Here is a 13,717-nt window from a genome sequence, read left to right on the forward strand (position 1 = left end):
ACTTTCCACTTGAGTACTGGAGAAGATTGAATTATTTACTAATTTCCTTTTCTCATTCAAAAGCACAGTGGGAGTTACCTATGTGAGAGTTATCTATGCAAGTATATATCAAAAGTCATACTGCACATCATCAGCTGCTATGAAATGGCTGAGAGAATAAAAGATCCAAGAAACTTACTAAGCAGAGTTGCAACCGTATGCACTGGTATTGTACATGCTACAGCACATCTTCAGTGTGGTAGACAATTAAACACATCTTGAGAGTGAACGGCTGGTTTTGAGAAGATGCTAAGGTAATTTCTTCTTCTGCAGCAGTACAGGGAAAACCTCATGGTGTTTATAGCACAAAAATTCCCTTTAGAGGAAATTATACCAGATCATTTATGTTGTGATGTCGTTCCTCAAAATATGTAAGAAATTGCTTCCACTTATAATGAAGTGAGTGTGAACAATGTATTTGGAAAACTTATTTAGTAATACAGTTATTTGATGCTTATCAATGTTTATCTTGGAACAGCGAAAATTTTATATTCTGCCATAGAGATTTGTGTTCTAAAGATCTTTGCATGGATATCTTGCTGACTGTTCTGCATTGCTAATACTTACACATTATTATTACTTATTACCTACAATTATTAGAGTCTATTATATACTGCTAATGACTGCTAATTAATGAAATAACTCAGCAGTGTAGGACAGTGTCAGCCTAATGATTAAATACTAATGTAAATGGTTGCGTATCAGAAAGCAACAAGTATGAGCTGTGTGTGTGTGTGTGTGTGGGGGGGGGGGGGTCTTGATGTAACATTCAACTAGTTCCAGTTATCACAAACATTAATGAATGTAAGTGACCTCATAATTGGCGATAGAAATGTTTCAAGTGTATTTATGTTGTCCTGATTTTAATTTTTCTTCCCTGTTTTGTGAGTTACATTTAGTTTTTCCAGGGGGGGAAGGAGTCCCTGGTTCCCGTCACGAATCCGCCCGGCGGATTTGTGTCGACGTCCGGTGAACCGGCCAGTCTGTGGATGGTTTTTAGGCGGTTTTCCATCTGCCTCGGTGAATGCGGGCTGGTTCCCCTTATTCCGCCTCAGTTACACTATGTCGGCGATTGCTGCGCAAACGAGATCTCCACGTACGCGTACACCACCATTACTCTACCACACAAACATAGGGGTTACACTTGTCTGGTGTGAGATGTTCCCGGGGGGCCACTGGGGGCCGAACCGCACAATAACCCTGGGTTCGGCGTGGGGCGGCGGAGAGGTGAAGTGAACTGCGGTAGTCGTCGTGCGGTTGTGGACCACTGCGGCTGCGGCGGGGACAGAGCCTCCCCGGTTAACATACAATACAATACAATACATTTAGTTTTGTGTAAAGGGATGTGGGTGGGGTGGGGTGAGGTGGGGTGTGGGGTGGCATGTGGGAGGAGGGCAGGGGGTAGGATAGTGTTTTACACTATCTTTCAGAGGTTATGTTATACAGTGGGCAGCCAATTTAATGTTGTAACATGTACAAACATAAAATACTTTTGTCCATTACTCAAAGTTTAAATGTTAGCACAATGAACGATGTGGATATTCAGAGAATACATAAAAACTTACTGATAACGTTGTACCATCCCTGTTCTGCCAAGCATCCTCCACCTGCACATAAAAAAGAAACAAATTAAAATTTCTTTAAAACATGAAGTATACAAAACTGCAATGCTTTGAGTTTATCTTTGTTTATAAATAAAATAACTGCTGTATACTTTTTAAATAACAGCAGTTGCAAAACTGAAATTTGATGGCTTTACAGGAATATAGTATCAATTGAATCTCCTCCCCCCCCCCCCCCCCCGCAAACACACACACACACACACACACACACACACACACACACACACACACACACACACACACACACAGGATGAAGAAACTGGTTCAAACGGTCCCGAAGAGAATGCGAAAAGTACACCAAAGAAGTTAAACAGTGAAGTAAAAACTGATCACACACCTCTCTCTGAAATAAGAAATATTATTAGGACTCTCAAAAGAAAAAGTTCAAATGGAGTCAATAATATCTCTAATAAGACATTGTACCAATCACAATAGCCTACTAAAAAAGTTATGTTTTTGTACAATACGTAGTTCAGCACATGCCTGGATTAGTTATCATTTAAGAAACAGAACGCAGAAAGTTATCCTGTGCTGTATGAGTAATACAAAGAGAGACGCCATATCATCCTTATAATGAGAGACCCACAGCATTCGATCATTGGCATTCCTTGCTATATGTTAGTGACGTAGTGCTTTACTTGAATCAGAAGTCATAATTAGTCCCGTCTGTAAATGACACAAGCATCATTCTAAACCTGAGCAAAGAAACATCAACAGAGAAAGTAGTAAATGAAGTTTTTGTGAAAGTTACTGACTGGTTTTGCACAGATAGGTTAGCTTCAAACTTTGAAAACAAACAGCACATCAAATTTTTTACTGTTAGCAATGGCACACCTCCTATTAATATAGTATACCAACAACGAAAACAAAGTAGAAAGTTTTTAGGCATACATACTGATAAAACTAAAAGTGGAAGAACCATATCGTAGACTGCTAAAACTTTTAAGCTCAGTTACTTAGCCGAAAGAATAGCTGCCAATCTTATGCCTATAGAAGTCAGTAAGAGAAAATATACAATATATTGTCATGCATTGATGTTGTGTGGGATAATATTCTGGGACAGCTCCCCAATTAGGCAAAAGAAAATAATTATAATTATGTGTACCACTCACCCACATACATCCTCTAGGCATCTATTTAAGCCGTTAGGAATATAAACCACACCCTCACAATACATTACTTAATTTATTAAATTTGTTATCAACAATTTATCTGGCTTTTAGAGTAACAGAGATATTCACAAGTACAACACTAGAAGAGAAGACTATCTGCATCATCCTTTAATTAATCTAACTATGGAAAAGAAAGGTGTAAAATGTGCAGCCATAAACTCTTTGACAATTTATCCCTTCAAATAAAATATCTGACCCACAGCAGAAGTGTTTTCAATTCAGATTAAAGATGTTTCTCTTTAATAACTCCTTCTACACAAGAGAGAAATTCTTGAACAGAGATAATTAATCATTTACACAGAAAAGAACTGTAAATGATTAGCATATAGCCTAAAAATGATTTTCTTAATTTTTAAGTATGTGTTCTATGTTTGTTCACTTGACACTTTCCAAGTCAAAATGTTTATCATGACTATGATCTATGGACCACGTAACGAATGAAATAACCAACAAGCAATGGAGTCACAAAGGCAGAAAAATGTCCATCATTACACCCAAATTTACAGTTAAGTACTTCATACAATTGTGATCAATAAAACTTTAAAAAATTACTATTCATACAATCATGTATGTAGTCTGTAACACTACATAACAAACATAACAAAGCATTATGATCAGTATTTTAAGAAAAGTAAACTGAAAACAATGTGTCTAAAATTTGGTAAATACTAAAAGGAATTCACGACAAACAGGAATTCTACTTGCCATGCAATAACAAACATAGACACACCACAAAAACTGTCACAACAAAGATAAAGCAGTATTCAGGGGTAGATGGGGTAATGGGAAGATGTTATCAGGAAGGAGGTTATATGAGTGGGAATACTGATAAATGATGATTGTCATTCTTCACTTCTCTTCGGCCTAACACCATTTTATTAGCAGTTACTGCTATGGTATTGGAGCCATATATGGCAACAGTACAGTTCCTTCACTACAACTTTCCAATGAATGTTTAAACCTTAGGGCTCTCATTGAAGTTAATGCACAGCTCCTCCAACTGTTCATCATTTGTGGACATATTCTGATGCACATTACGAACTACTGGTTCTACCTCCACATACTTTCATAAAGTCTTCAGAATGATAATGTCTTCTGAATATATGCTGCAGCATGCAATTCAGCACTTTTCACCACCCATCTCTTGAAATACTTTGTAGCCATCACCAACACTGCTTGGCAATTTGCACTATAGTGACTTCTGTAGAGTGACACACAAAAGAAAGTCAATGAAATGGATATTCAACAAAGCACCTTAATGCTGCAAAGCAAAATGTATTTAAAAATCTAGGCAGCATCCAAGAACAGGTGAATCACAATATGAACTTGATCCACCACACTGCTGATGCATACATCCAGGAGTCTTCAAGACATGTATGAAGTGAATTGGGGCAGGCGGCTGTTCAGCAATTAGGAACAGGTGTGCTGATCATCATAAGATTAAAAGCTGATCAACTGCTGAGCAAAATGTTGAAGAACTATCATAGAACATAAGTAGAGATCCTGGTGCAAGTTACCAAATATCAAATCTACAATAGTATGTGAGATCATTAGTAGAATTTATAGGTGAAGGGAGGAGATTCTTTGTTGCAGCAATAAAGAAGGGTAGCTGCCTCCTGATCACAGCAGAAGTCCTTACATGGCTTCAGTATTTCAGCAGATAAACAGGTTCTAAAAGCCATAATCCAGCATTTTGTTACCACTATGCAAAAGCGAAGAAGACTACCCGAAATTTCAATTCCAGAAATGACTATACCAATATTGGTGTCGAAAATGAGACGGTGTATTCTATGTTTGATATTAGCAAACTAACTTAAGTGAGGGACACTCTCATTGCCCGTTCAAGACTACTTTTTGTGTCCTCCTTGCCACGTCCTTCCAAAAATAGCAGGATTCCATACCTTGAGGCCCCCAATTTTAATGCTAAGTTTAGCTCTAATCTCATTCCTGCTAATCCCCGTTACTTTTGTCTTTCTTTGCTTTAATCTTGATACATATTCTGTACTCATTAGACAGTTCATTTCATTCCAAGTATACTGTAATTCTTCTTCATTCCCACTCAGGACATCAATGTCATCAGCTAATCTTATCATTGATAACCTTTCACCCTGAATTTTAATCACAGTTGTGGATTATTCTTTTATTTCCATGTATGGATTGAACAGTGGGGGCAAAAGACCACACCTCTGTCTTACCCCCTTTTTAACCTGTGCACTTTTCTCTTAGTCTTCAATTATTACTGCTTCCTCCTGACTCTTGGACATATTGTGTATATTACCTGTATTTTACCCATAAATTACTCCTATCTTTTGTGAGAATTTTTAACACTGTGCAGCATTTTACAGTGTCAAATGCTTATTCTAGGTCAACAAATCATATGAGCAGGTCTTGATTATTCGTAAGTCTTGCTTCCATAATCAAGCACACAGTAAGCACTGCCTCTCTAGTGCCTTTACCTTTCAGAAAGCCACACTGACTGTCATCAAAACAATCCTCCATTTTCTTTTCCTTCCTTCTACATTATTATTCCAGTCAGCAGCTTGGATGCATGAGCTTTTGGGCAGACTGCAAAAGTTCTCCTATTCATCTGCCCTTACTACCATTAGGGTTCTGTGGGTGCTAGTTTTCTGAAAGTCTGATGGGATGTCTCCCGATCACTGGTTACACACATCAACCTGAAAACACATTTGGTTGGCATTTTCCCCCAGTGGTTTTAGAAATTCCAAAGGAATGTCATCCATCCCGTCTGCCTTATTTGATCACAAGTCTTCCAAAGTTCTGTTCAACTCTAATACTGGATCCCCAATGTCCTACAAATCAACTTCCATGTCTCCTATGACATCATCAGCCAAGTCCTACCCCTGGAAGAGGCCTTCAATGCATTGTATGGACCACTAGAGGGATTAAAGTATCTTGTGAAAGGAAAAAGGAAATCTATGTGTTGGCAAGAAAAAGTTACAATCCTGTAGTGGTTGCACACTACAAAAACTACTCAAAATTATTAAAGATAATTATTAAAAATCAAGGTACGTGCTCATTACTTCGGAAATCAGTAATTCCAACACCAGACTTAAAGCTACATGGAATGTAGTAAAATGGGAGGCTGGGCAAGAGGCCACAGAACTGGATAACATCACTATTGATTTAAATGGAAGGGTTTATAAATGATCAGTCACAAGTAGCAGATAAGTTTAACTATCATTTCTTAAATGTACATTACTATAAAATGTAGGCATGAAAGGTTCAAGAAAAAAATCACTGGAGAATGTTGAACAAGCAACTTACATGAAAACTAGGTGTAATCAAGTTAATTATCAGATAGTTTTACCAGCAGACAATTCTGCCGTAACAGTTTTAGTATCATTCAAATGAAGTCTACACTCAGTAGAAAGGAAACACCTGACCATGGAATAATAGGTGGAAGTAAATTTAAACTACTGAGTATAGATCGGGATGTCTATGGATTCACTGCAGCTGGTATGGACTGGCAGTCTTGTGAAGTACTTTGAAACATATTTCTGAAAGATCCACAGTCCACAAGCAATGGAAATATTTCAGACCTTTTGGCTAAAAATACACCTGCACTTATTGACAGTGTCAGTATACAAACAAGGGATTAGTGATCATGTTGTCATCATAGCAATGATGGTTAATAAACTTAAAAAATCCATCAAGAAGCCTGGGAGAGTATTTTTGCTAGATCAAGCAGATAAACAGTTGTTCAAATATAAAAATTTCCTTGAGATGGAAAAGCACCTGTCCAGATATCAGCATTGCTCCTGCAATACTCAGCTTGCCCTTTTCTTACATTATGTCCTGCAAATCTTGGATGAAGGTCAACAGGTAAATTCCATACTCCTAGATTTCCAGAAAGTGTTTGACACGGTGTCCCACTGCTGACTATTAATGAAGGTATGAGTATATGGATTAGGTTCCCAGATATGTGAGTGGCTCAAAGACTTCTTCAGTAACAGAACCCAGCACACTGTCCTTGGCGACAAGTGTTTATCACAGACAATGATATCATCAGGTGCAGTTAGAAAACACAAAGGAGGAACTAGATAGGTTGAGGAGGGTGAACGGTGCTGGGGAATGGGAACTGGCAGTTGGTAAGGAGGAGGCTAGGAGGAGGAGATATTCAGACAGCTATACTTAGTGTACAACCATTATATTTGACAAACTGTCACAGTTTAGTGGAGAGGAGCCTCTTGTAGCTGTAGGTGTAGGAAACACGCAGCAGTCCTCAGCAGTTAGGGAGCCTCAGTTAATCGCAAATTCTAACAGAAAGAAGAAGGTTCTGCTGCTTGGTAGTTCACATGGCAGAGGTGTGGGCCAGCAGTCATAGGAAGTGTTGGGGAATGAGTACCAGATCACCAGCATTGTGAAGCCTAGTACAGCATTGGCTGAGGTGCTTGTTAACCTATGGGAGTTACATAGGAATTTTATAAAAGAGGGTCAGGTAGAGATTGTGGGTGGAGCTGGGAATAGTCTTGATAGAGATGGGAATTGTGATGTAGGTGGTGACCCAGTTAAGATAGATACTCAAACTGGTGGCACAAATGTGCACTTTGCGCAACTGTTTCAGCGTCATGATCGGCCTCACCTTAATGAAGCTGTTAGGCGTGTTAACATGGGCCTGGACAAGAGGCTGATCACAGAATGCCTGGCTCACACTGCAGTGGTGCTAATTGAGTCTATCAGTAGATCGGGTTTCACTAGGCATGGCCTGCACCTCAATAGATATAGGAAGAGGAGGTTGGCTAAGCTTATGGCTGACAATGTAGTGGTGGTGGGATCACTCATGGGAAAATTCCTATGGCAGTTGATGTTAGAGCTGCACCTTTTTTAGATTGAAGTCAGTCCTGCTTAAAGGAAGTCCCTCTAACAAAGGAATCGCCTTCAAAGGAGATCAGGTACCCAGGTAGTGAAGGAATTAGCATATTTCATCAAAATATAATAGGTAATAGAGATAACATTAGTCAACTACTTATAGATGTTGACTCTTGACATTACTGGCATTTCGGAGCACCACTTAAATAATTTGACAGTTCAGAGGCTTTATTTACCAAAGATACAGATTAGCTGGCTGTTTACCAAGGAGTTTTTTGCAGAGTGGGGGAGTGGCCTTGTACATAAAAAGCATATTCCATTTGAGTCCACAGACGTATTACTGCGATGCACTGAAAAGTTATTTGAATGTTATGCACGGGAAGTGAAACTAAACTTCTAATTGTTGCTATTTATAGGTCCTCTAACTCTGACTTCAGAGCATTTCTTCTCATGCTAGAGAGGGTTCTTGGTTCACTTTACAAGAAGTATCAAGAATTAGTTATACGTGCTGACTTCAATATTAATTTTGTAGATGAAAAAGGAAGGAAGATCTCCTAAATTCATATGATCTGATGCAGACTAAGACTTCCTCTCCCCCCCCCCCCCCCCAACGAGGGTGCAAGGGAACAGTAGCACAGCCATAGACAGTATTTTTTTTGTCTCTCGGACCATGATGCACAAGTTTAAACACAAAAAGATTTTTGTACTCAAACAAAGGCTATATATAATTACAAAGCATGTAGAAAAGTTAACTGAACAGCAAGGAATAAGCATGGCAGGATGTTTATAGTGCCGATAACACAGATGACAAATATAATGCTTTCCTTGAAAATTTCTCATGATCTTTGAAAGCTGCTTGCCATTAGAACATTCTAAACAGGGTACTAGCACTAAAAGGCAGCCTGCGTGGCTGACTAGTGTAATGAGGATATCATGTAGAATGAAGTGGAAATTATACCAAAGTGTCAGTAGTAGTCCCAATCAAGCTACAGTAGCCCATTACAAACAGTATTGTATGGTGCTTAAAAATGTTGTTAGGAAGGCAAAGAGTATGTGGTGCGCAAATAGAATAGTTAACTTACAGGATAAAATTAAAACCGTATGGTCAGTTGTGAAAGAAATGTCTAAGTCAGCAGCACAAGGTTAGTTCGAAGTAAAAATATTTCTGTTACTGACAATTCAAATATATGTACAGTATTTAACAATCACTTTCTGAGCACTGCAGGTGAATTAAATAAAAACTTAATTTCCACAGGGACTCATACAGCTCTCTTGGAAAATGTCTTTCCAAGACTGACATCTGAAATACTCCTCTGTGATACTGACAAGGGGGAGGCTGAGTCAATAATTAAATCACTGAAGACTAGGACTGTCAAGGACATGATGGAGTACCTAGCAGAATATTAAAGTACTGTGCTGCAGATGTTAGCCCTGTACTTAGCCATATCTATAAATTTTCCTTTAAAAATGGTCAGTTTTGTGGACGATTAGAGTACTCAGTAGTAAAGCTGCTTTATAAAAAGGGAGAAATGGATAATGTAGACAATTTTAGACCTATTTCTATGCCACCAGTGTTTGCTAAAGTTATTGAAAAGGCTGTGTATGGAAGGATAATTGATCATTTTATTTTGCATAATTTGCTATCAAATAAAAATTGAAAATGCTATGTTCTCTTTTCTCTGTGAGGTACTGGATGGATTAAACAAAAGGTTTCAAATGCTAGGCACCTCTTTCATTTAACTTTGGAAAGATGGTGTCCAGTGAAAGCACCATTTGTGCTAAGTGCGAGAAAAACATTAAAAATAAGGAATCCAGTGTTTTGTGTGGACTATGGTATGGAAAATTGTTTCACACGGAATGTGTGGGGCTCACCAACAGCGAAGATCGCATTCTAAAGTGCTCAAAAGGTCGCTTAAGGTAAGTTTGTGACAACTGTGAAGTGAGGTTAGCTGACAAAATCTCAGAATACATTAATACAGCGAAACATGAACAAATCTTGTACTCTAAGCAGCAATGCAGTGTTTACCTAGTTGCATCAGTGAATAATCTTACGCAAATTGTGAAAAAACTTACCAATGATAACAAATAAATAAAAGAAAAACTAGACACTGATTGCCACAAACTCTAAGTTAGAAATATTGGCACCACGAAGTGAAAAAGCATCTCAATCATCGAGAAACACAGCAAGACAGTGTGCAGAGAATGTAGAAAACAACATGTCATGTATTATAGCCGGAAATAAAGAGGTAAACATCGTTAATCTGAGGCAAAGTTCAAATATTGGTCTGGAGTGTGTCAGAGAAGCAGCACCTACCACCATCACCAATCACAACAGCAGCAAAAAGCCTGCAAATTCATCACGTGGTAATTTTCCAATGAGAAATAACATTGAAGACCCAAACATTGCTAGAGTGGCATTTAGTACAAATGTAAACAATGAGTGTGTCAGTGAAACTCAACCCCACATTAAAAACAAACCAAATACAGACGTAAACGATCTGATGGATGAAAACTCTTCGGAAGGCATCAATACAGACTGGCAAGAAGTGAAAAACAAGCGAGGAGGCAGGAGAAATTTGACTGCAGTGAAACAAGAAAATGAACCGGCCAAAACCACTGAAGACACGGAAAAAGAAAACAAAATATCTTACAAGACTGTGCTACAAAATGGAAAATCTGGAGAATAGTGTCCGAGGCCCACTATACAAACGTTTGTGAATGCCAGAACTAAAAACAGAAATGAAGCCATAATAGGTATTGGTAATGAAAAAGGAATGCTGTATGGTGACAAAAAAGCCTGGTTCCACCTAAGCAAACTAAGAGGTGGCACTACAGCTGAAAATGTAACTAACTTCTTACAGAACACTTTCCCAAATCACAACAATTTTACAGTTGAAAAACAGGAAACAAAGGGAATAAATAATAGCATAAAAATTGGTGTTGATTTCGACCTAAAAGATAAAATAATGGACAACAGTATATGACCGAAGAACCTTGTGATAAAACGTTTTTTATTCCGGAGGATGCCCAGTGCACCAGTGCGATAAATTCCCAAGACCAAGAACATTCCAGTGAAAAAGGAAATGATATCATTGAAGAAAATGCTATCTTAGTTATAGCGAGTGTAAATGTGCAGTGCCTCAGAACAAAACTTGGTTCATTACCACTGTTTGTTCATGAAGTGAGACCTGATGTATTATGTATATGTGAACACTGGCTAGCCCAACCACAAACAGAATACTACAGAAACATTGAATATTTAGAAATGGTGAATGCATGGTGTAGAGAAACTACTATCCATGGTGGTGTGGCTGTGTATGTAAATAGTAAACTCAGTGCCAATAAAATTGACTTACATAAAAATTTTGTGTAGATCTAGACCTAGAATTAGCTGCTTTGGGACAGTCAGATGCCAACCTAATTGTTGTTTCTGTCTACCGTTCCCCAGATGGAAATTTTGAAAATTTCTTCAACCAGTGGGAAAACTGTCTGTGTCACCTAATGCACTTAGGGACAAAAATTGCTTGATCTGCAAACTTCAACATTCATATTGGAGAAGGTAATAATAAAGAAAGAGCTTTCATGAACTTAGTAAGCAGTTATGGGCTATTCATAGGAAACTCTCTACCAACAAGAGGAGCTATTTGTCTTGACACAATTGTGACAAACCTAAATAGTTGGGACTACAAAGTAAGTGTGGTGGACACTATACTAGCAAATCACCATGCAGTAATCATGAAGTTATGGAGAAACTCAGTAAGTACAAAACAAATTCCCAGCTGGCATTCAAATTATGTATTCAGAAATAGAGTTATTACAAAGAAAAGCTTAGATGATTTCAAAACTACAGTGTCTTCTACATAGTGGCACCAAATAATTGATGAACTGCCACCAAATTCTGCATTCAGTCACATGTTCCAGACCCTTAAAGTGAAATTTGATGAACATTTCACATTAAAACCCAAGAGATATTCAAATGCTAAGCCAAAATGTAGACAAAAAACTAACAAAGTAAAGAGGTGGTATACTACTAGACTAGCCAAAATAAAATGCATTGCCCAAATACTAAATGACAAGGTCAAAGCTGCTAAAGATATAGATATTAAGAATAGACTATACTCCAGTTATTTACAGACCAAAAGGATCTACAGAAAGGAAGTGGAAAAAGTAAAGAAGAAAAGCAATGCCAGATTTTTTTGAAGAAGCTCACAATCCTTGTAAAGCAGCATGGGACCTGGTTAATGAGCACAGGAAAAAGCCCACCTCTTGCTCCAATTCTTGCAGTCCAGATGAGTTTAATGACTATTTTATAAAAATAGTGGAAAACACAGTAGATGAAATTCCTGACTTTGGAATAGATCCTGCAGCTGCTGTGAAATTTGAGAATAAATGAAGCATGGTAATGTGGAAGAGAGTGTATCCAAAAGAAATAATAAAAATTGTAAAAAGCTACAAATCTTCAGAGAGCCCTGATATTTATGGCATGTCCTGTACTATGTTAAAAACTATAATCAGTGAAATTGCACAGCCATTAGCAGTAGTAATAAATAAAAGCCTCCGTGCAGGGGAATTTCCAGACTTCCTGAAAGTAGCACGCACAGTGCCTGTTTACAAAAAAGGCAGTCCACATTAAGTGTCAAGCTACAGGCCCATATCTATAATACCAGTACTAGCGAAGGTGATGGAATAAATAATGAAAGAACAACTATTCAGTTACTTTGAAGGAAATAGTCTCTTTTATGATGCACAACATGGCTTTCGGCAGGGCAGGTCAACAACAACAGCTGTACTTGACTTAGTTACAAACATAAGTCAGGGTTTTGAAGATAAAGAGTATAACACTAGTACTCTGTGACCTTAGTAAGGCATTTGACTGCATCCCACATAAGGACCTGCTCAGAAAGCTAAAAACATATGGTATAGGGGGATCTGTCCTGCAAACTCTTGAATCCTATCTGAGAAACAGACGACAGATTGTCTTCGTGCAAGGAGCTGATTCAGGTGAGAAGACGCTACAGCATGGTGTGCCACAGGGATCGGTAATAGGGGCCCTGCTGTTCCTTATCTTCATAAATGACAAAGGCTCCAATGGGCACACCTTGCAATTTGCGGATGATACAACCTTATTCTCAAAAGGAGAGAATGTTGAACAGGCAGTCCAACAAGCAGAAGTCTTGTTCAATGAAGCTAAGGCCTGGTTTATCATGAACAAAATGAAAATTAATGAAGAAAAAACTCAGATGATGATATGCAGCCTCAATACTGGAGCACTGGGTAACGCAGCAGATGTTAAACTTCTTTGCCTTCTCATTGATATCAAATTAACCTGGCAACAGCACACCGAACATGTATGTTCCAAACTTTCACGGGTCCTGTACCTCTTGAGGAAACTTCTTCTTCTTCTTCTTCTTTCTGTGTCCAGATCAAATTTTATTTTTCCAATAGTTAGCCACCACAACGGCTTTGTCGTTGGCTTGTAGCAGGTCACTAAAACTGCAGGGCTCCGGCAGTAGTCGGCACATGAGCAGATGTGCCTCGTCTTGTACCTCTCCGCATCCGCAAAGAACGTCGTCATTGTTAGTGAGCAGTCCCCACTTACACAGATTAGTTTTGCAACTGGGAACACCAGCCCTCAGCCTATTTAGTGTTCTCCACACTGAATAAGGAAGTTTGTTTCCAGGTGCCATTTGCTCTTTTGGTATTATCTGCAGTGCGGTTTGTTCATTCTCCCATCTACGGACTCTATTATCTTCCTGTGAACCATCAAGGATCTTGGTTCTTGCAATAAAGCTGTTTCTAGACTTAAGCCTCCGAGCCTGAGTGACGTGCCCATTCAGTGGGTGTCGAGAATCTGTTTCTTTCTTTGTTCTCTCAGCGTCTGCTCCCACCTGCCTTCTGATCTTTGATGGGGCAATTCCAGCAAGTAGGTACAAATTACCCGTTGGTGTGGGTCTGAGACAGCCTGTAACAATTCGCATTGTCTCATTTACACTTACATCAACCTGTTTAGCATGTGCAGATGCTTCCCATACTGGTGCTGCATAGTCTGCTGCA

General features: G+C 38.6%; 1 protein-coding gene across 1 annotated transcript in view; it reads right to left on the reverse strand.

The window, feature by feature from the left end:
• Window positions 1-13,717, reverse strand: part of LOC126161690 (PCI domain-containing protein 2) — an 81,976-nt gene that overhangs the window by 55,147 nt on the left and 13,112 nt on the right. The window contains exon 2 of the mRNA XM_049917706.1: window positions 1,605-1,646. Within this exon, the coding sequence (XP_049773663.1) occupies window positions 1,605-1,646 (42 nt within the window). The remainder of the gene's footprint in view (window positions 1-1,604; window positions 1,647-13,717) is intronic.

The sequence above is a fragment of the Schistocerca cancellata genome, chromosome 2 (genome assembly GCF_023864275.1).
Source record: "Schistocerca cancellata isolate TAMUIC-IGC-003103 chromosome 2, iqSchCanc2.1, whole genome shotgun sequence".
Lineage (NCBI taxonomy): Eukaryota > Metazoa > Arthropoda > Insecta > Orthoptera > Acrididae > Schistocerca > Schistocerca cancellata.